Genomic DNA, 27,421 nt, shown 5'->3' with positions numbered 1-27,421 from the left:
GACTGGAGTATGCTGCAATGGTTTGGACATATGAATATATGGAGAATGAATGAGGATATGTTGACAAAACAATAGATGTGTCAGAAGGGGATGGAACAAGGAGAATGGGGAGACCAAATTGGAGACGGAAGGATGGATCAAAGATTTTGAGGGATCAGTGCCTGAACATGCACGAGGGTCACAGGCTTGCATGGGATATTTTGAATTAGAACAATGTGGTATACCGGGGTTGATATGCAGTCAATAGACTGAACCAGGGTATGTGAAGTGTTCGGGGTAAACCATGGAAAGGTCTGTAGGGCCAGGTTGTGGATAGGGAGTGGTGCTTTAGGTGCTTTGCACATGGCAGGAAGGGAATGGATGTAGTGGATGCAGCCTTTGTCTATTCCTGGCATTACCTTGCAACAAACATTAAGTAGGAGCCTCTGGAAACAGTAAGCTACAGTTGCTCTTTGCCAGTGGCCTGTGAAGGGTGAGGCACTAAAGGATAAGAAGTGGCACTTGAGTTTCACCAGTTACGGAGACCCTTTTGCCTTGTCCACCCCTCTGAGGGAGTTCCTGGAGGGAACAGGTTTCAGAGAAACAAACAGATAGACATATAGCTAATTATATACACAGAAAACACTGCCTACTAATGAATAAAAATCTAAGCTGATGTACTTAATGAGCAAGTTGCTTTCTATTTCTACAGCAACAGTGACAATGAAAACTTGTAGAAAAAAATAGTAAATGGAGACAGGAAACAAGTTAGAAAATACTAAATGGGTATGGCAAATAAAAGTTCTGAGTTTGAACATATTTACCAGAAGGATGAATAAGAGTGCAGTAAGTACCTGACATTTACGTCATTAAATGATAAATATTTCAAAACATTTTCTGGTCATTCCCTTCACATTTCTTGGGTATCTATGTTAGGAAAAGCATTACAAGATATTTTCTATAATTATTTCAAGTGGAGAAGCATTTGCATATTCTATATTTCAATTGTGAAACAAACATTTTTTGGCTAAAAAATACCCTGAAAATACCAGCAATTGTTGGTATTTTTCTCAGGGAAAAAGATTTGTCAAAACCTCAGCATAAGGAACATTTTTCATGCTGAATACAAATCTGAGGGTGAAATATTCTTTGGCTGTCTTTAAGACCCATAGTTAAGTCATTAAATGATTACAATTTAAAAACATTTCCAGATCATTTGCTTTTCAAGTCATGGGTATCTATCAGTTAGGGGAAGCATTATGATATATTTCATGTACAGAAGCATTTAATTATATAATTTCAATTCTGAAACAAAAAGTTCTTTGGGCTAAAAAAGTTTTGATATTTTTTCAGGGAAACAGCTTTGCTTAAGAAATTCAGTATAAGGAATATTATTCATGCTGAATACAAATCTAAGGTTGAAAATATTGTTTGACAGTCTTTATGACCTGTAATTAAGTCATCAAACAATTATAAGTTTAAGACATTTTCTGATCATTCACTTTGTATTTCTATCTATGTATATCTATGATGCCTGTTCCAACTGGAACTCCCTCAAAGGGGTGACCACAGCAATAGAGTCTCCATAACTAGGGGACTCCAGTGCTGCTTTTCAGCCTTTAGTGCCTCAATTTTAACAGGCCACTGGCATTGGGCAACTCTAGCACAGTGTTTGCTTATGTTCCTACCGACTTCTTCAATCTAATGTTCTTTCCAACTACTTCTACCTAAAATTTCTACCTAATGCTCCTGCCTAAATGTTCCTATCTAATACTTCTATCTACTGCTCCTACCAATTTGCCAAATGGTAGGGCTAGCACATAGTGCTCACCACAGAAAATATGGAGTTATGAAGAATGAGCTGTGTGAGTTAAGTGTTGTCAAGTGTTATGTATGACATGGAGAGATTGTGCATTTATGGACAGAATGCCAGTAGTCCATACGTTAGTGAGGCAAAAAGAAAAGACAGTTACCTGGGTGAGAGGAGTGCAACTTGACAACCATTGAAGAGCTGGCTCACTAAGCAGATGTCACTAACCCTCCTGATACCCAGGTGGGTAGTACAGGTAAAATACCTCCCTGGTTGTTGGTTGCCTAATAATGGATATATGAACAAACATTGGTAAGTGTTATGTATATCTATCTATCTATACCTCAGACGCCTGTTCCAATTGGAGCTTGCTCAAAGGGGTGGCCAAGTTTTGGATATCCATTGGCTAAGGGAAACATTATGAGATATTTTCTGTGATTAGTTCAAGTATATAAGCATTTGATTATATTTCAATTTTTAAACAAGTCTTTTGGGCTGAAAAATGCCTTCAACTGCAGTTTTTGGTACTTTCCTCAGGGAAATACATTTGCGTCAAAACTTCAGTATCAGGAATATTTTTCATGCTGAATGTGAATCTGGGATTGAAATATTGTTTGGGGTGTCTTTATAACCTGTAATAAAATCATTACATGATTACAATTCTAAAGCATTTGTTGATCATTAGCTTTGTACTTATTTTCTATGATTACTTCAAGTTTAAAAGTGTTTGATTGTATTATATTACAAACTTGAACCAAAAAGTCTTTTGTACTATAAAATACCCTGAACTATTACCTACAAGTTTTGGCATTTTCTCTGGGAAATAGATGTTTCAAAACCTTTCTTTTCTTTCTTTTAAACTATTCGCCATTTCCCGCGTTAGTGAGGTAGCGTTAGGAACAGAGGACTGGGCCTTTTTTGGAATATCCTCACCTGGCCCCCTCTGTTCCTTCTTTTGGAAAATTAAAAAAAAAAAAAAAAAAACGAGAGGGGAGGATTTCCAGCCCCCCGCTCCCTCCCCTTTTAGTCGCCTTCTACGACACGCAGGGAATACGTGGGAAGTATTCTTAATCCCCTATCCCTAAGTATATAAATAAATGATGGAAGAAAGGAAGATATAAAAGTATCAAAAATTGATAGGTTGGGTAGTCAGTTTTTCATTGCATTATCCAATTTAAATTTTCATTTATGATGTAGTTCAAATGTGTCAATGAAATGTGAAGCAAAGATAAAGTAATCATAGTTCATCTAATGTCAAATTAAAAACAGCATAACTCCATATTCCTTCGTTGCAAAATCATTTTAATATTTACTCCATCTTAAATAATCAATGGATGAATTAAAGTTAAGTCAACAGTCTACACACACACACAAAAAAAAAAATCTTTATGTCAATGCTTCCAAGACAACTGACCTTAGATATGAAGAATTCCATGAACATACCTATCAAATTAAATGTTACTGTCTGTCATTCTAATATAACACATCACACTTGGAACTCAAGTCTCCTATATGCAGTTGATAAAAAGTTCTTACATAAAACCAGTTTCAACTAACCCCAATACCAATGTATTTGTAACTGTTTGTAAGTATATAAATAAAACTTAGTATATACATAAAACTTAAAACTTCACTATACTTCAAATCTCTCTACTGCACTTCCAAAAATATTTAATACATTTGTCAGTATGTCAAAGATAATCCAGTTGAGGAAATGTACGTAAAACTGTGATAAACAAATTATCATTTTATTTCACATGTAACACTGGAAACTTCTTTCCTGTATCTTATAAAAGCCTTCACAAAGTTTCTGGTAACCAAAGTGGCAAGCCCTGAGTAAAACTGGCCAGCTTGTCCCAGTCTATCATGGCCATATACATGTAAGTGTATTGTGTGAATCAGTAATTACCACTGTTTTACTGATCACTTAATATGTGTTTTACAAAAATAGAAACTGTCATGGAACAGGGAAAACACTGACTTTAACCAAAAAACTTGAATATGTTCATCAGCTGAAACATGTTGGCAAAACGTTAGTATATAATCAATCAAAGGGCTGGTCACTTCATAATGTCAAGACTCTGAACTAAGTAAAATCTTTTTGGGCAGAGGAAGCTACTACTGCAACCCATAGGAAATGGCATCACATCTGACATAATTTCTTTTAGACATCACATAGCATAATGACTTATACTTCCTAGTTTACAGCTTGGCCACTACTTTAAAAAGACTGATAAATATAATAAAATTTTATCTAGCTCCAACTTTCAGGTATCATAACTTGGAATCTCTTAGGACAACAGTTCTTGACACAAAATCTCTCTTAATATGCAAGCACTAAATGGTCATCTATAGCAGCTAAATTTGCAGAGATAATCATAAGAGTCTAGACTGGCAAGTTTCCTCTATGATGAGTTGAGTCTGTTACTCATGCAGACACTTCACAAAAACTGCAACACTTCTATGCCCAGGTATGTAAGGCTACTCACACACTTCCATCAGTGAAACCTCTAAGAATCTATAGTATTGCATACTGAGAGTAGAGAAGCTCACGAATTTCATAGTAATCAGTACTCAAAGGACCTTCCATGGATATACTGCCTGAGTCTTGCTGTAAGTGGAGAAAAGCAAACGTCAAAAGATTAATGTGATGAGATTATGCAATATGAAGTAACTCAAAGAGATAAAACTAAATCACACACAGGAGCACAATCTAACTTGATCTATCAAACTATCAATTGAGTGTTTCAACCAAAATCTTCACACTTTACCCTCCTTGCTACCATCATAAACCTTAATGTCATGGTGATCTGCTACGTTCCTATCTTGAAATGGGCAAAATATTGTTTTAAAATTTTCTGTTTCACATTCAAAATTAAATTAATATATTCAAAAGTAAAGAATTTGTACAAACAATAAGCTGTGATAACTCTTATGCTATAGTTTAAAACTAAATTTAATGTGCAGATCACCTTGGTGGGGATGGTGAAGTAGAGATGGAGGAGGTGGGGTCAAGCCTTGTCGTGAAAATTCACTAAATTACACCTTTCACTATTTATAGTTAATACATTTGCATTATTTCACACGTTTACATAAAAATATACATATTATTATTATTATTATTTTGCTTTGTCGCTGTCTCCCGCATTTGCGAAGTAGCGCAAGGAAACAGAAGAAAGAAATGGCCCAACCCTCCCCCATACACATGTATATACACACACATCCACACACGTAAATATACATACCTATACATCTCAATGTACACATATATATACACACACACAGACACATGCATATATACCCATGCACACAATTCACACAGTCTGCCTTTATTCATTCCCATCGCCACCTCGCCACACATGGAATACCATCCCCCTCCCCCCTCATGTGTGCGAGGTAGCGCTAGGAAAAGATAACAAAGGCCCCATTCGTTCACACTCAGTCTCCAGCTGTCATGCAATAACGCCCGAAACCACAGCTCCCTTTCCCCATCCAGGCCCCACACAACTTTCCATGGTTTACCCCAGATGCTCCACATGCCCTGATTCAATCCACTGACAGCACGTCAACCCCGGTATACCACATCGATCCAATTCACTCTATTCCTTGCACGCCTTTCACCCTCCTGCATGTTCAGGCCCCGATCCCTCAAAATCTTTTTCACTCCATCTTTCCACCTCCAATTTGGTCTCCCACTTCTCCTCGTTCCCTCCACCTCCAACACATATATCCTCTTGGTCAATCTTTCCTCACTCATTCTCTCCATGTGCCCAAACCATTTCAAAACACCCTCTTCTACTCTCTCAACCACGCTCTTTTTTATTTCCACACATCTCTCTTACCCTTACATTACTTACTCGATCAAACCACCTCACACCACACATTGTCCTCAAACATCTCATTTCCAGCACATCCACCCTCCTGCGCACAACTCTATCCATAGCCCACGCCTCGCAACCATACAACATTGTTGGAACCACTATTCCTTCAAACATACCCATTTTTGCTTTCCGAGATAATGTTCTCGACTTCCACACATTCTTCAATGTTCCCAGGATTTTCGCCCCCTCCCCCACCCTATGATTCACTTCCGCTTCCATGGTTCCATCCGCTGCCAAATCCACTCCCCGATATCTAAAACACTTCACTTCCTCCAGTTTTGCTCCATTCAAACTTACCTCCCTATTGATTTGTCCCTCAACCCTACTGTACCTAATAACCTTGCTCTTATTCACATTTACTCTTAACTTTCTTCTTTCACACACTTTACCAAACTCAGTCACCAGCTTCAGCAGTTTCTCACATGAATCAGCCACCAGCGCTGTATCATCAGCGAACAACAACTGACTCACTTCCCAAGCTCTTTCATCCACAACAGACTGCATACTTGCCCCTCTTTCCAAAACTCTTGCATTCACCTCCCTAACAACCCCATCCATAAACAAATCAAACAACCACGGAGACATCATGCACCCCTGCCGCAAACCAACATTCACTGAGAACCAATCACTTTCCTCTCTTCCTATACATACACATGCCTTACATCATTGATAAAAACTTTTCACTGCTTCTAACAACTTGCGATGAAGAATGTGTTTGAAGGAATAGTAGTTCCAACAATATTACATGGTTGCGAAGCATGGGCTATAGATAGGGTTGTATGGAGAAGGGTGGATGTGCTGGAAATGAAATGTTTGAGGACAATATGCAGTGTGAGATGGTTTGATTGAGTAAGTAATGAAAGGGTAAGAGAGATGAGTGGAAATAAAAAGTGTGGTTTAGAAAGCAGAAGAGGGTGTATTGAAATGGTTTGGACATACAGAAAAAATGAGTGAGGAAAGATTGACAATGAGGATGTGTTAGAGATGGAGGGAACAAGGAGAAGTGGGAGACCAAACTGGAGGTGGAAGGATGGAGTGAAAGAGATTTTGAGTGATCGGGGCCTGAACATACGGGAGGGTGAGAGGTGTGCAAGGAATAGAGTGAACTGGAACGATGAGGTATACTGGGGTCGATGTGCTATCAATGGACTAAAATAGGTCATGTGAAATGTCTGGGGTAAACCAAGGAAAGGCCTGTGGGGCCTAGATGTGGATAGAGAGCTGTGATTTTGGTGCATTATACATGACAGAGACTGAGTGGGAACGAATGTGGCCTTTTTTTTTTTGCCTGTTTACATAGCACTACCTCACTGAAGCAGGGGGTCATTTTCCTGTGGGCGAGGTAACAACAGAAATGAATGAAGGCGAGCAAATATGAATATGAATATGAATATGGAAAGGATCACAATTTTGCACATGATCAAGTATATTCCTATGAGTCCACAGGGAAAATGAAACACAATAAGTTCCCAAGTGCACTTTCGTGTAATAATCACATCATCAGGGGAGACACAAGAGAGAAATGTAACAGGCAGTTGATATACAACGAAGAGACGCAGCTACGATGCCATATGGTAAACATGTGATTGTCCAAGACAGACAACGAGCATATCATAAACTTATTATGTGGACAAAAAGGTGAATTGTTTACAAATCTTATCAACAATAAAGTTATCCAATTTGTATAGACAGTCACTAATATCAAGATTATAATTCTTTGTGTATTCAATAATAGAAGATTCAGTGACATTGCTCATGGTAACAGAGTCAGAGATAATAACTGAGATGGCATTACTCCAGTCAATACAATGATCATAGTTTTTAACGTGATTAAACAAGGCATTTGATTCTGTCCTGTTTTTATACTATATTCATGTTGCTTAAGTCTAACAGAAAGATCCTTACCAGTCTGCCCAACATAAAACTTATCACAATTTCTACATGGCACTTTATAGATGCACCCAGGAGAATTTTCTGGTGAGTTCCTGATTAAGATATTCTATATAGTATTATTGTAACTGAAGGCAACATTTACATTAAAGGATTTAAGCAACATGGGAAGTAAAGTAAAATCATTATCAAAGGGGAGAACTAAAAGATTCTCGGTGTCAATGGGAGGTTCTTGGTGTCAATGGGAGGTTTGGGCTCAACTATAAAATGATTTCTTTGCTAACCTAAGGGATTTATCAATGAAAGCTCTAGGTTACTTTAACTTAGATCCAATAGAATATATCTTCTCAAACTCATCATCAGTACTCTAGGTTACTTTAACTTAGATCCAATAGAATATATCTTCTCAAACTCATCATCAGTATACTCTGGACTGCAAATACTTAATGCCTTAAGAAACATAGATTGAAATGATGATAATTTAACTCTGTCATGTTGAGATGAGTAATAATAGATATTTTTTTTTTTTTGCTTTGTCGCTGTCTCCCGCGTTTGCGAGGTAGCGCAAGGAAACAGACGAAAGAAATGGCCCAACCCACCCCCATACACATGTATATACATATGTCCACACACGCAAATATACATACCTACACAGCTTTCCATGGTTTACCCCAGACGCTTCACATGCCCTGATTCAATCCACTGACAGCACGTCAACCCCGGTATACCACATCGATCCAATTCACTCTATTCCTTGCCCTCCTTTCACCCTCCTGCATGTTCAGGCCCCGATCACACAAAATCTTTTTCACTCCATCTTTCCACCTCCCATTTGGTCTCCCACTTCTCCTCGTTCCCTCCACCTCCGACACATATATCCTCTTGGTCAATCTTTCCTCACTCTTTCTCTCCATGTGCCAAAACCATTTCAAAACACCCTCTTCTGCTCTCTCAACCACGCTCTTTTTATTTCCACACATCTCTCTTACCCTTACGTTACTTACTCGATCAAACCACCTCACACCACACATTGTCCTTAAACATCTCATTTCCAGCACATCCATCCTCCTGCGCACAACTCTATCCATAGCCCACACCTCGCAACCATACAACATTGTTGGAACCACTATTCCTTCAAACATACCCATTTTTGCTTTCCGAGATAATGTTCTTGACTTCCACACATTCTTCAAGGCTCCCAGGATTTTCGCCCCCTACCCCACCCTGTGATCAACTTCCGCTTCCATGGTACCATCCGCTGCCAGATCCACTCCCAGATATATAAAACACTTCACTTCCTCCAGTTTTTCTCCATTCAAACTTACCTCCCAATTGACTTGACCCTCAACCCTACTGTACCTAATAACCTTGCTCTTATTCACATTTACTCTTAACTTTCTTCTTTCACACACTTTACCAAACTCAGTCACCAGCTTCTGCAGTCTCTCACATGAATCAGCCACCAGCGCTGTATCATCAGCGAACAACAACTGACTCACTTCCCAAGCTCTCTCATCCCCAACAGACTGCATACTTGCCCCTCTTTCCAAAACTCTTGCATTTACCTCCCTAACAACCCCATCCATAAACAAATTAAACAACCATGGAGACATCACACACCCCTGCTGCAAACCTACATTCACTGAGAACCAATCACTTTCCTCTCTTCCTACACGTACACATGCCTTACATCCTCGATTAAACTTTTCACTGCTTCTAACAACTTGCCTGACACACCATATATTCTTAATACCTTCCACAGAGCATCTCTATCAACTCTATCATATGCCTTCTCCAGATCCATAAATGCTACAAACAGATCCATTTGCTTTTCTAAGTATTTCTCACATACATTCTTCAAAGCAAACACCTGATCCACACATCCTCTACCACTTCTGAAACCACACTGCTCTTCCCCAATCTGATGCTCTGTACATGCCTTCACCCTCTCAATCAATACCCTCCCATATAATTTACCAGGAATACTCAACAAACTTATACCTCTGTAATTTGAGCACTCACTCTTATCCCCTTTGCCTTTGTACAATGGCACTATGCACGCATTCCGCCAATCCTCAGGCACCTCACCATGAGTCATACATACATTAAATAACCTTACCAACCAGTCAATAATACAGTCACCCCCTTTTTTAATAAATTCCGCTGCAATACCACCCAAACCTGCTGCCTTGCCGGCTTTCATCTTCCGCAAAGCTTTTACTACCTCTTCTCTGTTTACCAAATCATTTTCCCTAACCCTCTCACTTTGCACACCACCTCGACCAAAACACCCTATATCTTACCTTTTAATAGATATATGAGCATATATTGGTAGGTTTTCTGTATATGCTAAACTTAAACTTGTTTCCTTGCCTATGGATCATGCAATCTAAAAATGGTAACATAACATTATTTTCATTTTCTACACATATTGAATAAAAGAAGATTGAAATGGAGGAGGCTTTTCGTATTACAAGAGAGAAGAAACGTGCCTTTCAAATGGCTATACCGGTATACTGGAAGAACCGGATTTTGGACTATTGCTATAATAGATTAAGAAGTGAACGCAATAGGCTACAAAGGAAACTGAATTGTAAGTTGGACCATCTTAATGAAAACAGCAACTGGGCTAAGAACACAAACCCTTCTTTTGTGTTAAACCTGTCCAATAAACAACTAGATAAGGATTCCTTGTGTGCTTTAGGCTATGGATTAAGTTTTGTGTGCTCTAACAGAGAAGCCAGCTGTGTTGATGTCACAAAGTCTTTTTGCAATTTAGAGAAATACAGTAATTTATATAATGATGAAATTAATATCTGTAAGGGTTTAGTGTATGCCAGTTTGTCAAAACCAGTGGAACCTAATTGCCCAAAAAGATTTATAAGAGCCATTAACACCTTAAAAAAAGCCAATGATATACATATTATTACAGCAGATAAGGCTAACTTTATTGTGATTATGGACAAAAGTAATTATTTATCTAAAATGAATGATCTTTTAAATTATGACACAACATATTTTAAACTCGGTAAGAATCCCCTAGAAGCAGTCAATTCCCTTTTCCATAAAGAAATGAAATTGTTGTTGAAAAGCAATGGTTCTCTTATTGAAATTTTGTCATCTTTGTCCCCTTCACTGCCATATAGGTATGGACTTATCAAAACACATAAACAAAATTTTCCAGCAAGACCTATAGTGAGTTCAGTAGGCTCCACCACATACAAATTGTCATAATGGTTAGTTTCTTTATTAAGCCCTTTAATGGGTAAGACATCAAATTCTAATATCATGAACAATGTAGATTTAATTAAGCTTAACAATATCAATGTTAATTTTGATTTCCAAACTTGTTAGCTTTGATGTTTTCTCACTTTTCACAAAAGTTCCAGTTGATGACCTTTTAGAATATCTATTTGATGTTTTGGATGATATTCAATTACCTGTTTCAAAGTCTGTTTTCATTGAACTGATACAACTGTGTATACATGACTGTGTAATTCAATTCAATAGAGATTATTATGCTCAAAAATTTGGTATGGCAATGGGTAACCCTCTTTCACCTGTACTAAGTAATCTTTATATGGAATTTTTTGAAACAAAATTACTAAAGGATATCTTACCTTTTAATGCAATTTGGTTTAGGTATGTAGATGATGTTCTGTGTTTGGCCAACAAATGAAAATTTACATACATTTCTCCCCTTACTAAACAATTTAGTACCCCCCATCAAATTTACTGTAAAAATGAAAATAACGGTGTTACCATTTTTAGATGGCACGATCCATATGCAAGAAAACAAGTTTAAGTTTAGCATATACAGAAAACTTACCAACGTATGCTCATACATCCATCATTACTCATCTCAACAAGACAGTTAAATTATCATCATTTCAATCTATGTTCCTTAGGGCATTATGTATTTGCAGTCCAGAGTATATTGATGATGAGTCTGAGAAGATATATTCAATTGGATCTAAGTTAAAGTACCCTAAATCTTTCATTGATAAATCCCTTAAGTTAGCAAAGAAATCATTTTATAGAGTTGAGCCCAAACCTCCCACTGACACCAAGAATCTTTTAGTTCTCTCTTTTAATAATAATTTTACTTTACTTCCCATGTTGCTTAAATCCTTTAATGTAAATGTTGCCTTCAGTTACAATAATACTATAAAGAATATCTTAATCAGGAACTCACCAGAAAATTCTCCTGGGTGCATCCATAAAGTGCCATGTAGAAATTGTGATAAGTTTTATGTTGGACAGACGGGTAAGGATCTTTCTGTTAGACTTAAGCAACATAAACATAGTATAAGAACAGGACAAGAATCAAATGTCTTGTTTAATCACATTAAAAACTATGATCATTGTACTGACTGGAGTAATGCCATCTCAGTTATCAACTCTAACTCCAGTACCAAGAGAAATATCACTGAATCTTCTATTACTAAATACACAAACAATTATAATCTTAATATTAGTGAAGGTCTATACAAATTGGATAACTTTATTGTTGATAAAATTTGTAAATAAGAGCAAGGTTATTAGGTACAGTAGGGTTGAGGGCCAAATCAATTGGGAAGTAAGTTTGAATAGAGATGTGTGGTAATAAAAAGAGTGTGGTTGAGAGCAGAAGAGGGTGTTTTGAAATGGTTTGGTCACATGGAGAGAATGAGTGAGGAAAGATTGACCAAGAGGATATATGAGTCAGAGGTGGAGGGAACGAGGAGAAGTGGGAGACCAAATTGGAGGTGGAAAGATGGAGTGAAAAAGATTTTGAGTGATTGGGGCCTGAACACACAGGAGGGTGAAAGGCATGCAAGGAATAGAGTGAATTGGAATGATGTGGTATACCGGGGTCGACGTGCTGTCAATGGATTGAACCAGGGCACGTGAAGCGTCTGGGGTAAACCATGGAAAGTTCTGTGGGGCCTGGGTGTGGAAAGGGAGCTGTGGTTTCGGTGCATTATTACATGACAGCTAGAGACTGAATGTGAATGAAAGTGGCCTTTGTTGTCTTTTCCTAGTGCTACCTCGCGCACATTTGGGGGGAAGGGGTGGTTATTTCATGTGTGGCGGGGTGGCGATGGTTATGGGAATGAATAAAGGCAGACAGTATGAATTATGTGCATGTGTATACAGGTATATGTCTGTGTGTGTATATATATGTATACATTGAGATGTATAGGTATGTATATTTGCGTGTGTGGACATGTATGTATATACATGTGTATGTGGGTGGGTTGGGCCATTCTTTCGTCTGTTTCCTTGCGCTACCTCGCTAACGCAGGAGACAGCGACAAAGCAAAATAATAAAAAAAATTATATTTGATGCTTTATACTCAGTCTTTAGTTTCAGGGAAGGGTTTGGCTGAGTAGCAACAGGCATATGTAAGTTTGAACTGTGTCTGCTGAGTGTCAGTACAATAACTGAGGACTTTTTAAGTGATACTGTATCATTCCATTACACAGAGGCCATTGTTCTAAAAGTTTGGAGTAATGCTGTAAGATGTGTGTAACTCACTGACTTTGCAAGCTGTGGTGAGACTGAAAGGTCATCTGCAGAAGAAAGGACAAGGATGTCATGGGTTTCAGGTGGAGATGGATGGCCATGTTGGATGAGGTTCAAGACAAAAGGAAATTACAATGATCCCTTGGGGAACTCCACTGAGGATGCTGCATTTTTTCTTTTTGGAATGGTGGCAACGAGAAAAAGTTTTTCAGCCACAATTTTTTATTGCTCTGTAGCTCAAAGCTGAGTAATTCAATGTCAAGTATCCTCTACCCAACAAGTTGGAATGGTGCCTCTGTCCATTCCTGGTCCTTTAGGTTCACAACCTCTATGTTATGGTAGTGTGTGTGTAAACAGACTTGCTTTTCTCATAGTCCAACTGAAAGTATCTTATATGAATTAGAAAAGACTGAAAATTACAAATAGATGATCTGACACTCTTCAGCCAGTGGGTGAACACATAAACCAACAGTAGTGCTATCTTACCAACATCAGCCCCAGCTCTTTACAGCTCACGAGCTGAAACCTAGAGCCTATTTCCCTGTGACTGATGACATATTATCCATTTTGTGTGTGTGTTTACCATTTAAAACCAAAGTATAAGTCTGTCTAAGCTTTCCTAAACAATAATGAAATAATTTAAAGAATAATGTAGTGAAGGGAGGCAACATACACACATGAACTAAAACGAAGAATGTGACTAGCAACATCTAGAAACATATTACAGCGATGATAAAATAATGAGCTTACTTACTTTCTTGAGAGCTATAGTGCCATTAGCACACCACAAAATGCCAGCGTTGAATTCTGAACTAATTCCTGCTCGGCTAAGAACTTGTTTAAATTCACTCAGGCGAATGTCATTGATAAAGACAGGACAGTGTGGAGGTGCCTGAGGAAAAGAATTACTGGTATATATATATATATATATATATATATATCATATACACTAAACACATATTACTAGTGGGTGGGTCATCAACTTAACTATTGGGTGAACATTTTGGGGTGCCACATTGAAATAACCAAAGATTCACACAATGACCAACATGTTCAATTAAATGTCAACTAAAAAGAGGATGACTCAAAACCATTCTGCAATAAGGTACTCATCTTGAGAAGGAAATCAATTACTCTAATACCAGGGACTCTACACATGCTAGATGATACATCACTCATCCCACAACCGTAGAGGATACTTTTATGCATGCTCCATAATACATCAACCATCCTTTTTTATGGTATCCTTTACTTAATAGGTAATACATTACAGTAACAATCCCAGCATAAATACTGAATTCTTCCAGGCAGACACAAAAATCATCCTGAATAGAGACTGGTTAAGCAGCTGAATCAGCAGGTAGGAATAAGATGAAACTCCTTCAACTGGATAGTTTATCTTTGGTGGACAAAGTGAAAGAAAGCCTCAATATGATTAAAATCTAGCAAGAAATAAGCTTCAAGGTTCTGTGTGTGAATAGGAATTGGGAATCATCATCATCCATAACCAGTTGCCAGGTTATGGTGCCAGGAGTGGATGAAGGCAAGTATGAATATGTATATGAGTAAATGTTTTGGAAAGCAAGCAAGTATGAATATGTACATGTATACATGTTTTAGTAGGTAAAAAATGTGCGTAAGATAAGAAAATAAATGGATACATTGGCAAAGGGGGCAAGTGGGGAAGCAATAACAGGTATTGATGAAGTAAGAAGATGGAGTGAGTATTATGAAGGTTTGTTGAATGTGTTTGATGATAGAGTGGCAGATATAGGGTGTTTTTGTTTTGGTTGGGGTGGAGTGTGAAGTGAGAGGGTCAGGGAGAATGGTTTGGTTAAGAGAGAAGAGATAGTGAAAGCTTTGCAAAAGATGAAATCCGGCAAGGTGGCAGATTTGGATGGTATTGTAGTTTTTTTTTTTTTTTTTTTCGCTGTCTCCCGCGTTTGCGAGGTAGCGCAAGGAAACAGACGAAAGAAATGGCCCAACCCCCCCCCATACACATGTATATACATACGTCCACACACGCAAATATACATACCTACACAGCTTTCCATGGTTTACCCCAGACGCTTCACATGCCTTGATTCAATCCACTGACAGCACGTCAACCCCGGTATACCACATCGCTCCAATTCACTCTATTCCTTGCCCTCCTTTCACCCTCCTGCATGTTCAGGCCCCGATCACACAAAATCTTTTTCACTCCATCTTTCCACCTCCAATTTGGTCTCCCTCTTCTCCTCGTTCCCTCCACCTCCGACACATATATCCTCTTGGTCAATCTTTCCTCACTCATTCTCTCCATGCGCCCAAACCACTTCAAAACACCCTCTTCTGCTCTCTCAACCACGCTCTTTTTATTTCCACACATCTCTCTTACCTTTACGTTACTCACTCGATCAAACCACCTCACACCACACATTGTCCTCAAACATCTCATTTCCAGCACATCCATCCTCCTGCGCACAACTCTATCCATAGCCCACGCCTCGCAACCATACAACATTGTTGGAACCACTATTCCTTCAAACATACCCATTTTTGCTTTCCGAGATAATGTTCTCGACTTCCACACATTCTTCAAGGCCCCCAGAATTTTTGCCCCCTCCCCCACCCTATGATCCACTTCCGCTTCCATGGTTCCATCCGCTGCCAGATCCACTCCCAGATATCTAAAGCACTTCACTTCCTCCAGTTTTTCTCCATTCAAACTCACCTCCCAATTGACTTGACCCTCAACCCTACTGTACCTAATAACCTTGCTCTTATTCACATTTACTCTTAACTTTCTTCTTCCACACACTTTACCAAACTCAGTCACCAGCTTCTGCAGTTTCTCACATGAATCAGCCACCAGCGCTGTATCATCAGCGAACAACAACTGACTCACTTCCCAAGCTCTCTCATCCCCAACAGACTTCATACTTGCCCCTCTTTCCAAAACTCTTGCATTCACCTCCCTAACAACCCCATCCATAAACAAATTAAACAACCATGGAGACATCACACACCCCTGCCGCAAACCTACATTCACTGAGAACCAATCACTTTCCTCTCTTCCTACACGTACACATGCCTTACATCCTCGATAAAAACTTTTCACTGCTTCTAACAACTTTCCTCCCACACCATATATTCTTAATACCTTCCACAGAGCATCTCTATCAACTCTATCATATGCCTTCTCCAGATCCATAAATGCTACATACAAATCCATTTGCTTTTCTAAGTATTTCTCACATACATTCTTCAAAGCAAACACCTGATCCACACATCCTCTACCACTTCTGAAACCACACTGCTCTTCCCCAATCTGATGCTCTGTACATGCCTTCACCCTCTCAATCAATACCCTCCCATATAATTTACCAGGAATACTCAACAAACTTATACCTCTGTAATTTGAGCACTCACTCTTATCCCCTTTGCCTTTGTACAATGGCACTATGCACGCATTCCGCCAATCCTCAGGCACCTCACCATGAGTCATACATACATTAAATAACCTCACCAACCAGTCAACAATACAGTCACCCCCTTTTTTTTATAAATTCCACTGCAATACCATTGTAGTAGAATTCATTAAAAAAGGGGGTGACTGTGTTGTTGATTGGTTGGTAAGGATATTCAATGTATGTATGGATCATGGCGAAGTGCCTGAGGATTGGCAGAATGCATGCATAGTGCCACTGTATAAAGGCAAAAGGGAAAAAGGTAGAGTTCAACTACACAGGCATAAGTTTGTTAAGTATTCCTGGGAAATTGTATGGGAGGGTACTGATTGAGAGGGTGAAGGCACGTACAGATTATCAGATTGGGGAAGAGCAGTGTGGTTTCAGAAGTGGTAGAGGATGTGTGGATCAGGTGTTTGCTTTGAAAAATGTATGAGAAATATGCAGTATTTATGGATCTGGAGAAGGAATATGATAGGGTTGATATGAGATGCTTTGTGGAATGTCTTAGGAGTATATGGTGTGGGAAGTAAGTTGCTTGAAGCAGTGAAGAGCTTTTACCAAGGATGTAAGGCATGTGTATGAGTAGGAAGAGAGGAGAGTGATTGGTTCCTAGTGAATGTTGGTCTGGGGCAGGGGTGTGTGATGTCCCCATGGTCATATAATCTGTTTATGGCTGGGGTGGTTAGGAAGGTAAATACAAGAGTTTTGGAAAGAGGGGGAAGTATGCAGTCTGTTAGGGATGAAAGGGCCCGTGAAGTGAGTCAGTTGTTGTTTGCCGATAATACAGCTCTAGTGGTTGATTCAAATGAGAAACTGCAGAAGATGGTGACTGAGTTTGGAAGTGTGTGAAAGGAGAAAGTTGACAGTAAATGTGAATAAGAGCAAGGTTGAAGGGACAGGTTAACTGGGAAGTAAGTTTGAAAGGAGAAAAAATTGGAAGTGAAGTATTTTAAATATCTGGGAGTGGACTTAGCGAATGGAACCATGGAAGAGGAAAAGAGTCACAGGGTGGGCAAGGGGGGTTAAGGTTCTGGGAGCAATGAAGAATGTGTGGAAGGAGAGAACATTATCTTGAAGAGCAAAATTGGGTACATTTGAAGGAATAGTCGTTCCAACAATGTTATATGGCTGTGAGGCATGGGCTATTGATAGGGTTGTATGGAGAAGGGTGGAGGTGTTGGAAATGAAATGTTTGAGGATAATATGTAGTGTGAGGTGGTTTGATCAAAAAAGTAATGAAACAGTGTGTGGTAATAAAAAGAGTGTGATGGAGAGAGCAAAGGAGGGTGTGTAGAAATGGTTTGGACATATGGAAGGAATGATGGAGGAAAGGTTGAGAAAGAGAATATATGTCACAGGTGGAGGGGACAAGCTGAAGCAGAAGGCAAATTACTCACCTTTGCATTCAAATCACCCATCACTATAACCTGGCCTCGTGCATCAAAGCTGCTAACACACTCACTCAGCTGCTTCGAAACCACTTACCTCTCATGGTCTTTCACTTCATGACCAGGTGCATTGCCACCAATAATCACCCTCTCATGGTCTTTCACTTCATGACCAGGTGCATTGGCACCAATAATCACCCATCTCTCTCCACCCACTTTCAGTTTTACCCACATCAATCTAGAATTCATGTTCTTACACTCTATCACATACTCCCACAGCTCCTGTTTCCGGAGTAGTGCTACTCCTTCCTTTGCTCTTGTCCTCTCACCAACCCATGACTATACTCCCAAGACATTCCCAAATCACTCTTCCCCTTACCCCTTGCACTTTGTTTCAATCAGAGACAAAACATCCAGGTTCTTTTCCTCAAACATACTAACTATCTCTCCTTTCTTCTTATCTTGGTTATATCCACACATTCAGACACCCCAATCTCAGCCTTCGAGGAGGATGAGCACTCCCTGCCTAACTCCTCCTTCTGTTTCCCCTTTTAGAAATTTAAATACAAGGAGGGAGGTTCCAGCCCCCCCACTCCTGCCCCCTTTAGTTGCCTTCTATGAAATGCAGGGAATACATGGGAAGTATTCTTTCTCCCCTATCCCTAGGGACAGAGGGGCAAGTATGCAGTCTATTGTCAATCAGAGGGCTTAGGAAGTAATTCAGTTGTTGTTCGCTGATGATACAGCGCTGGTGGCTGATTTGGGTGAGAAACTGCACAAGCTGGTGACTGAGTTTGGTAAAGTGTGTGAAAGAAGAAAGCTGAGAGTAAATGTGAATAAGAGCAAGGTTATTAGGTTCAGTAGGGTTGAGGGACAAGTCAACTGGGAGGTAAGTTTGGTCAAGTGAGAAAAACTGGAGAAAGTGTGGTGTTTTAGATATCTAGGACTGGATCTACCAGCAGATGGAACCATGGAAGCGGAAGTGAGTCAGAGGGTGGGGGAGGGGGCGAAGGTTCTGGGAGTGTTGAAGAATGTGTGGAAGGTGAGAGCATTACCTCGGAGAGCAAACATGGGTAAGTTTGAAGGAATAGTGGTTCCAACAATGTTATATGGTTGCAAAGGCATGGGCTATAGATAGGATTGAGAGGAGGAGGGTGGATGTGTTGGAATTCCAATTGTCTGAGGACAATATGTGGTGCGAGGGATTTGATCGAGTAAGTAATGAAAGAGTAAGAGAGAGGTGTGGTAATAAAGAGAGTGTGGTTGAGAGAGCAGAGAAGGGTGTGTTGAAATGGTTTAGTCACATGGAGAGAATGAGTGAGGAAAGATTGACTAAGAGGATATATGTGTCAGAGGTGGAGGGAATGAGGAGGAGCGGGAGACCAAACTAGAGGTGGAATGATGGAGTGAAAAAGATTTTGAGCGATTGGGGCCTCAACTTTGAGGAGGGTGAAAGGCAAGCAAGAAATAGAGTGAATTGGAATGATGTGGTATACCGGGGTCAACGTGCTGTCAATGGAGTGAACCAGGGCATGTGAAGCATCGGGTAAACCATGGAAAATTTTGTGGGGCCTAAATCAAGGCTGTCAAAGATAAGCTAGGAGTAATTTTACATCTACCTGTTTAAGAACTGCTGGTCTTGCTTTCCCTCTCAGCAAAACTAAGCTACAGAGTTATTCTTAAATCTTTCCATACACATACCTTTTTTCAGCTCTTAACACTTTTTTTTTTTAAATATTTTCCCCTTTTTTGTCCATTTTATTTTGCTGCCTACGCTCAGTGAGGGCATTTGCCCAAGGCTGGAAACTTTCAGGGAGCTGATTGCCATACAATAAAATGGACTGTGAGAAACATCTAGAGCCAAATGCAATCAAGCCAAAATGTACAATACTAAAGTACAAAATCAAGGAATTTTTTACAAATACCTCTTCTTTAGATCCCACATCCAAAACTATTGAATACTAACCAATAGGTTTATTACATTTAACCATGAAAAAGATAAGTCAAACAAATGACAAAATAAGATACAAAAATTTATGACATCACTACTAATCCTATGAAGTCTTAGATAAACTTTACAGTTAGCCCAAACACACTTTTTTGTCTATCAACATGAATTTAAATTCATACTCAAACATCAATTAGTTGGTCACAAGGGTCAACTTTTGAAAACAGATACATATGCATAATTCATAGCAGTCTTGGAAATGATATTAATCTAATAAAAAGTTACAAATCAAACACTTTTCAAAAAAGTATTTTACCTGTTCTCTTGGAATCAAATTAAGCGTTGCCATATCCTTATCACGCTCATTTTCACTTGAGATAACTGCAAAATAAGATACCATTAAAACAGGTTGTTTGAAGTTGAATAGCAATGTGAATGTTCATGGATGTGTTTTCTGTATCTGTATCTATCAAGCATATCAGTTTAAACATCACATTTTGAAAGCCAAAAACATTCAACATCTGCAAACTGAAACAAAAATACTTCCAATACAATCCCTCCTTCTATGAAACAGTGCTGAGCTGATCCCCCCTTATCTGAGACATTTCATAACCACCCATCAAGTTAGATAGAAAAAGTTCATCCCAGCCTCACACTTGAGCCTCACCCAAGCATACTTCACAATGATAAACGATTTCACACCAAAACAACCCAGCAAACACTAAACAACTATTCTCAAAACCCTAAAACTGAACTCAATTATACTAGACACACACCCATCTGAAACTTTACTCCCCAGAAAAATATGAATCACTTTTATGACTGCACCCAGAGAAGCATATCATTTCTTCAACATAAACTTTGATTCAACATAACACATGATCCCTCATGCACAAGATGTAACTTAAATGCTAATGACACTGAACATCTACTTCTCGACTGCCCTGTACTTACACTGTCCATCATAAAGGCTGTTAAGTTCAAGGCATCCCATATGTTGGAAAGATGGAGTGCTCAAAAATGTCCAATTTTTCACCAACAGATATTCATCTCATTTCTGCTTCTGACTACACTACAAAGCCATACAATCATCTTTCACACAAGTAAATGATAACATTTCACAACTCAGCCTCTTCTAATGACTACTCATTTCTTGTTCTGCCATCTCTCTTCCTCATTTTTTTCTTTCTTCAGCTGAGTATACCAAAGTGATATTTATTTATCTATTAATTTATTTATTATACTTAATCGCAGTTTCCCTGTCAGCAAGGCAGCGCAAGGAAACAAAGAATGGCCCAACCACCCACATAAAAATATATATACATAAATGCCCATACACACACATATACATACATATACAGAAGTGAATTACAGGGTGGAGGAGGGAATGAAGGTTCTGAGAGCATTGAAGAATATGTGGAAGGCGAGAGCATTATCTCGGAGAGCAAAAATGGGTATGTTTGAAGGAATTGTGGTTCCAACAATGCTATATGGTTGTGAAGCATGGAATATAGATAGGGTTGTGCAGAGGAGGGTGGAATAGTTGGAAATGTAATGTTTGAGGACAAAATGTGGTGTGAGGTGGTTTGATCGGGTAAGTAATGAAAGGGTAAGAGAGATGTGTGGTAATAAAAAGTGTGGTTGAGAGAGCGGAAGAGGGTATGTTGAAATGGTTTAAACACATGGAGAGAATAAGTGAGGAAAGATTGACAAAGAGGATATATGTGTCAGAGGTGGAGGGAAGAAGGAGAAGCGGGAGACCAAACTGGAGGTGGAAGGATGAATGAAAAAGATTTTGAGCAATTGGAGCCTGAACATACAGGTGGGTGAAAGGCATGCAAGGAATAGAACGAATTGGAACAATGTGGTATGCCAGGGTCAACATGCTGTGAAAGGATTGAACCAGTCTCCAGCTGTCATGTGTAATGCACCGAAACCACAGCTTCCTTTTCACATCCAGGCCCCAAAGACCGTTCCATGGTTTACCCCAGACGCTTCACACACCCTGGTTCAATCCATTGACAGCCCGTAGACCCCGGTATACCACATCATTCTAATTCACCCTATTCCTTGCACGCCTTTCACCCTCCTTTATATTCAGGCCCCTTTTTCTCAAAAGCTTTTTCACTCCATCCTTCCACCTCCAATTTTGTCTCCTGCTTCTTGTTCCCTCCACCTCTGGCACATATATCTCCTTTGTCAATCTTTCCTCACCCATTCTCTCCATGCGTCCAAAAAAATCAACACACCCTCTTTTGCTCTCTCAACCACACTCTTTATTACCACACATCTCTCCTACCCTTTCATTACTTAATCAAACCACCTCACACCAAACATTGACCACATCCAAATAAAAAATGATGAATTTCAAATGAAAAGCTTTTTTTTATAGAGTGGTGCTCTGCAAGCTATGAGAGATTCTCTAAGACCCCTCCGAGTGATAAACCTCTAAACTCATAGGTTCTCACCACAGGCTAAGCATCATTCAGTATATGCAGCCTACAATTCATTCTAGCTTTCCTCCTACCAATCAGCAACTTCCACAGGACGATGACATCATCACCCTACAGGCTGACAAGCTGGATGCTTAATAATTCCCAGAACACAGATGTCAACTTGATAGAAGTCACCAGAAGATAAGAGTTCCTAGGGCAAAGCTTTCAACATATCTCTGTTTAATGAGTGAAGGGCTTTGTTTACCCAGATCACTGGGGCTGTTACTTTACCATGTCATTGCACTGAGCTGAAAAATCTTACTTTTCCAGCAAGTGCCCTTGTCAATATTGAGACATCATAGCCTAAGCACCAACTGTTGAAGCAACTTTTGCACACTGCAAAGGCATTTCCTTCTGAAGGCATACAGAATCAATCTGAGCATATCAATCTATTCCAAGGCAGGTAGAATTCTGACTAGGAATCAAGAGAGACCTTTCCTGGTTGATGACAAAACTTCCTTTTTGAAGGACTTTCTGAATTCATAATCCTTGTCTGGCACATACTTCTCTGAACCTGCAATTACCAAAAAATTGTCCAGGTAGCTGATATCTGAGGCCTCTAGTGGAGATGAGTCTTGGAATGAGAGAGGTTATTAGTCTTGTAAAAAGCTGAAGGACTATGTCCAATCCAAAACCCATCACTTTAAACTGTTACTTTTGGTTTCCTTACCAGAAAACCAAAAACTCTCCCATTCTGGGATGAACTAGAATGGGCCGGTAAGTGGCCAGGTCCAAACTTAATGTCCAACTGTATAACTCTTGAGTGTTGGCAAGTGAAAAAAAAATGTATCAAAACGAATGCAAGAAGTATGAAAAGAGAGTTACTGAAAGTTTAGATAAAGGTGCAGGAAATGTAGAAATACAGTCATGTGTGAATGAAGTGTTTGAAACATTTAGAAACAGACTTAAAGGTTCTAGAATTTGTAGCTGGATACAAGGTCATGAGATATAAGAATAAAAAGGGAAATGCATACTGAACAGATGAAATTAGAAATGCTGTGGAAGGGAAGAAAAAAGCATATGGTAGATTGCTCAAAAGGAATATACCAGTGGAAGTTCAGCAAAGGTGGAGGGAAGAATAAGAGAAGTGTAAGCAGAATGTTGACAAGCCAATAGAGAAAAGCACAGAAAGAGTAATGAAGATTTTTGAAGAAAATCGAGTATAAAATTTAGGGAAAACAAGAAATTGTTCTGGAAGGAGGTGAAAAAGGATCGCAGAAATGTAAAGGTGGAAATACTAATGTGACTAGTAGGGTAGGAGAGTTGCTGAATTAAAAGGAAGAAGGGAAAGGAAAATGGAAAGAGTATCTTCAAGAACTAATGAATGTCGGATAGGTGAGGCAGCAGTTGTTACTTATATGCATGGGTATGGAGGATGGAAAGAGGAGGACACAAGTGCAAGGGCCTATAGCAAAGAAGAGAGGTAAAATGGGTGATAATGAAGCTCAAGGTAGGAAAGGCACCTGGAATGGCTGGGATTAAGGCTGAAATGCTGAAGTATGGAGGAGAAAGTGTGACTAGAGTGGGTGCACTTGAAGTTAGCATTGAAACAGACGGTTGTGCCTGAGGACTGGGTGATGGCTATTATCATTCTATTCAAATGAAATGGAGCTAAGGATGTATGTAGCAATTATTGGGGAATATGACTGTTAAGTATACCAGGAAAAGTGCATGCAAGAGTGTTGACTGGTAGAGATATGGAAGTGAAAGAATGAAGAATAAGTAAGGGGCATGGGGATTTTAGGAAAAGATGGGGATGATAGGGCTTGGGAAGTATATCAGTTGTTGTTTGCTGATGATACAGCTCTAGTGGCTGATTCAAGTGAGAAACTGCAGAAGATGGTGACTGAGTTTAGAAAAGTGTGTGAAAGGAGAAAGTTGAGGGAAAATGTGAATAAGAGCAAGGTTTATTAGATTTTAACTGGGATGTAAATTTGAATGGAGAAAAATTGGAGGAAGTGACTTGTTTAAGATATCTAGGAGTGGATTTAGCAGCAAATGGAACTATGGAGGCAGAAGTGAGTCACAGGGTGGGGGAGGGGGCAAAGGTTCTGGAAGCAATGAAGAATGTGTGAAAGGAGAAACATTATCTTGGAGAGCAAAAATGGGAATGTTTGAAGGAATAGTATTTCCAACAATGTTGTATGGTTGTGAGACAGGGGCTATAGATAAGGCTGTACAGAGTAGGGTGTATGTGTTGGAAATGAAATGTTTGAGGACAATGTGGTGTGGGATGGTTTGAGTAAGTAATGAAAGGTATTATTTGTTGAGATTGAAAGGAGTTGCAAAAAGGTTGTCAGTGTGTTTTATGATGTGTAAATATAGGAAAAGTCTCTCTTTCACCCGCCTACCAATTAATATGTAATCCAGTAACGCTCTCTAGCCATCTCTCCTACTTACATACAAAATAGCTCCTGCATGCTTATATTCTCCTACCTCTTCCATTCTTTCTTCCCCATATCCACTTTCTTCTTTCACTCTATAGGGTTTAGGAAAATCTATACTTTCATTTTGTTTCCTTCCAAAACCATCTTTTTGTTTTTTTTTTACTTATATTCATAAGTAAAAAAAAAAAAGATGGTTTTGGAAGGAAACAAACTGAAAGTATAGATGTTATATTTTTACTTATGTTTATAAGTATAGGGAGGTAAATGCAAGAGTTTTGGAAAGAGGGGCAATTATGAAGTCTGTTGGGGATGAGAGAGCTTGGGAAGTGAGTCAGTTGTTGTTCGCTGATGATACAGCGCTGGTGGCTGATTCATGTGAGAAACTGCAGAAGCTGGTGACTGAGTTTGGTAAAGTGTGTGGAAGAAGAAAGTTAAGAGTAAATGTGAATAAGAGCAAGGTTATTAGGTACAGTAGGGTTGAGGGTCAAGTCAATTGGGAGGTGAGTTTGAATGGAGAAAAACTGGAGGAAGTGAAGTGTTTTAGATATCTGGGAGTGGATCTGGCAGCGGATGGAACCATGGAAGCGGAAGTGCATCATAGGGTGGGGGAGGGGGCGAAAATCCTGGGGGCCTTGAAGAATGTGTGGAAGTCGAGAACATTATCTCGGAAAGCAAAAATGGGTATGTTTGAAGGAATAGTGGTTCCAACAATGTTGTATGGTTGCGAGGCATGGGCTATGGATAGAGTTGTGCGCAGGAGGATAGATGTGCTGGAAATGAGATGTTTGAGGACAATGTGTGGTGTGAGGTGGTTTGATCGAGTGAGTAACGTAAGGGTAAGGGAGATGTGTGGAAATAAAAAGAGCGTGGTTGAGAGAGCAGAAGAGGGTGTTTTGAAGTGGTTTGGGCACATGGAGAGGATGAGTGAGGAAAGATTGACCAAGAGGATATATGTGTCGGAGGTGGAGGGAGCAAGGAGAAGAGGGAGACCAAATTGGAGGTGGAAAGATGGAGTGAAAAAGATTTTGTGTGATCGGGGCCTGAACATGCAGGAGGGTGAAAGGAGGGCAAGGAATAGAGTGAATTGGAGCGATGTGGTGTACCGGGGTTGACGTGCTGTCGGTGGATTGAATCAGGGCATGTGGGGCGTCTGGGGTAAACCATGGAAAGCTGTGTAGGTATGTATATTTGCATGAGTGGACGTATGTATATACATGTGTATGGGGGGGGGGGTTGGGCCATTTCTTTCGTCTGTTTCCTTGCGCTACCTCGCAAACGCGGGAGACAGCGACAAAGTATAATAAATAAATATAATAAATATATATATATTGGGAGGTGAGTTTGAATGGAGAAAAACTGGAGGAAGTGAAGTGTTTTAGATATCTGGGAGTGGATCTGGCAGCGGATGGAACCATGGAAGCGGAAGTGGATCATAGGGTGGGGGAGGGGGCAAAAATTCTGGGAGCCTTGAAGAATGTGTGGAAGTCGAGAACATTATCTCGGAAAGCAAAAATGGGTATGTTTAAAGGAATAGTGGTTCCAACAATGTTGTATGGTTGCGAGGCGTGGGCTATGGATAGAGTTGTGCGCAGGAGGATGGATGTGCTGGAAATGAGATGTTTGAGGACAATGTGTGGTGTGAGGTGGTTTGACCGAGTAAGTAACGTAAGGGTAAGAGAGATGTGTGGAAATAAAAAGAGCGTGGTTGAGAGAGCAGAAGAGGGTGTTTTGAAATGGTTTGGGCACATGGAGAGAATGAGTGAGGAAAGATTGACCAAGAGGATATATGTGTCGGAGGTGGAGGGAACGAGGAGAAGAGGGAGACCAAATTGGAGGTGGAAAGATGGAGTGAAAAAGATTTTGTGTGATCGGGGCCTGAACATGCAGGAGGGTGAAAGGAGGGCAAGGAATAGAGTGAATTGGAGCGATGTGGTATACCGGGGTTGACGTGCTGTCAGTGGATTGAATCAAGGCATGTGAAGCGTCTGGGGTAAACCATGGAAAGCTGTGTAGGTATGTATATTTGCGTGTGTGGACGTATGTATATACATGTGTATGGGGGTGGGTTGGGCCATTTCTTTCGTCTGTTTCCTTGCGCTACCTCGCAAACGCGGGAGACAGCGACAAAGCAAAAAAAAAAAAAAAAAAAGAAAAACAAACAAAAAGATGGTTTTGGAAGGAAACAAACTGAAAGTATAGATTTTCCAAAACCCTATAGAGTGAAAGAAGAAAGTGGATATGGGGGAGAAAGAATGGAAGAGGTAGGAGAATATAATCATGCAGGAGCTATTTTGTATCTAAGTTGGAGAGATGGCTAGAGAGCGTTACTGGATTACATATCAATTGGTAGGCGGGTGAAAGAGAGACTTTTGGATGTTAATGTGCTGAAAGGGGCAACTGGAGAGATGTCTGATCATTATCTTGTGGAGGCAAAGGTGAAGATTTGTAGAGGTTCTCAGAAAAGAAGAGAGAATGTTGGGGTGAAGAGAGTGGTGAAAGTAAGTGAGCTTGGAAAGGAGACTTGTGTGAGGAAGTACCAGGAGAGACTGAGTGCAGAATGGAAAAAGGTGAGAGCAAATGATGTAAGGGGAGTGGGGGAGGAATGGGATGTATTTAGGAAAGCAGTGATGGCTTGTGCAAAAGATGCCTGTGGCATATGAAAGGTGGGAGGTGGGCAGA

The 27,421-nt window shown here is 39.7% G+C and overlaps 1 protein-coding gene across 2 annotated transcripts in view; it reads right to left on the bottom strand.

Moving 5' to 3' along the window:
- Positions 1-3,523: 3,523 nt before the first annotated feature.
- The window catches only part of Cpsf100 (cleavage and polyadenylation specificity factor subunit 2), a 166,940-nt gene continuing 143,042 nt past the window's right edge, over positions 3,524-27,421 (bottom strand). For both annotated transcript variants that reach the window (XM_071670573.1, XM_071670574.1), the window contains 3 exons: positions 20,177-20,241; positions 13,824-13,961; positions 3,524-4,400 (listed from right to left, as the gene is read on the bottom strand). In XM_071670573.1, the coding sequence (XP_071526674.1) occupies positions 4,308-4,400; positions 13,824-13,961; positions 20,177-20,241 (296 nt within the window). In that variant the 3' untranslated portion in view covers positions 3,524-4,307. The remainder of the gene's footprint in view (positions 4,401-13,823; positions 13,962-20,176; positions 20,242-27,421) is intronic.

Source organism: Panulirus ornatus, chromosome 15, assembly GCF_036320965.1.
Source record: "Panulirus ornatus isolate Po-2019 chromosome 15, ASM3632096v1, whole genome shotgun sequence".
Lineage (NCBI taxonomy): Eukaryota > Metazoa > Arthropoda > Malacostraca > Decapoda > Palinuridae > Panulirus > Panulirus ornatus.
Note: the sequence above shows the minus strand (reverse complement) of the source record. Positions and strands in the feature narration are given on the sequence as shown.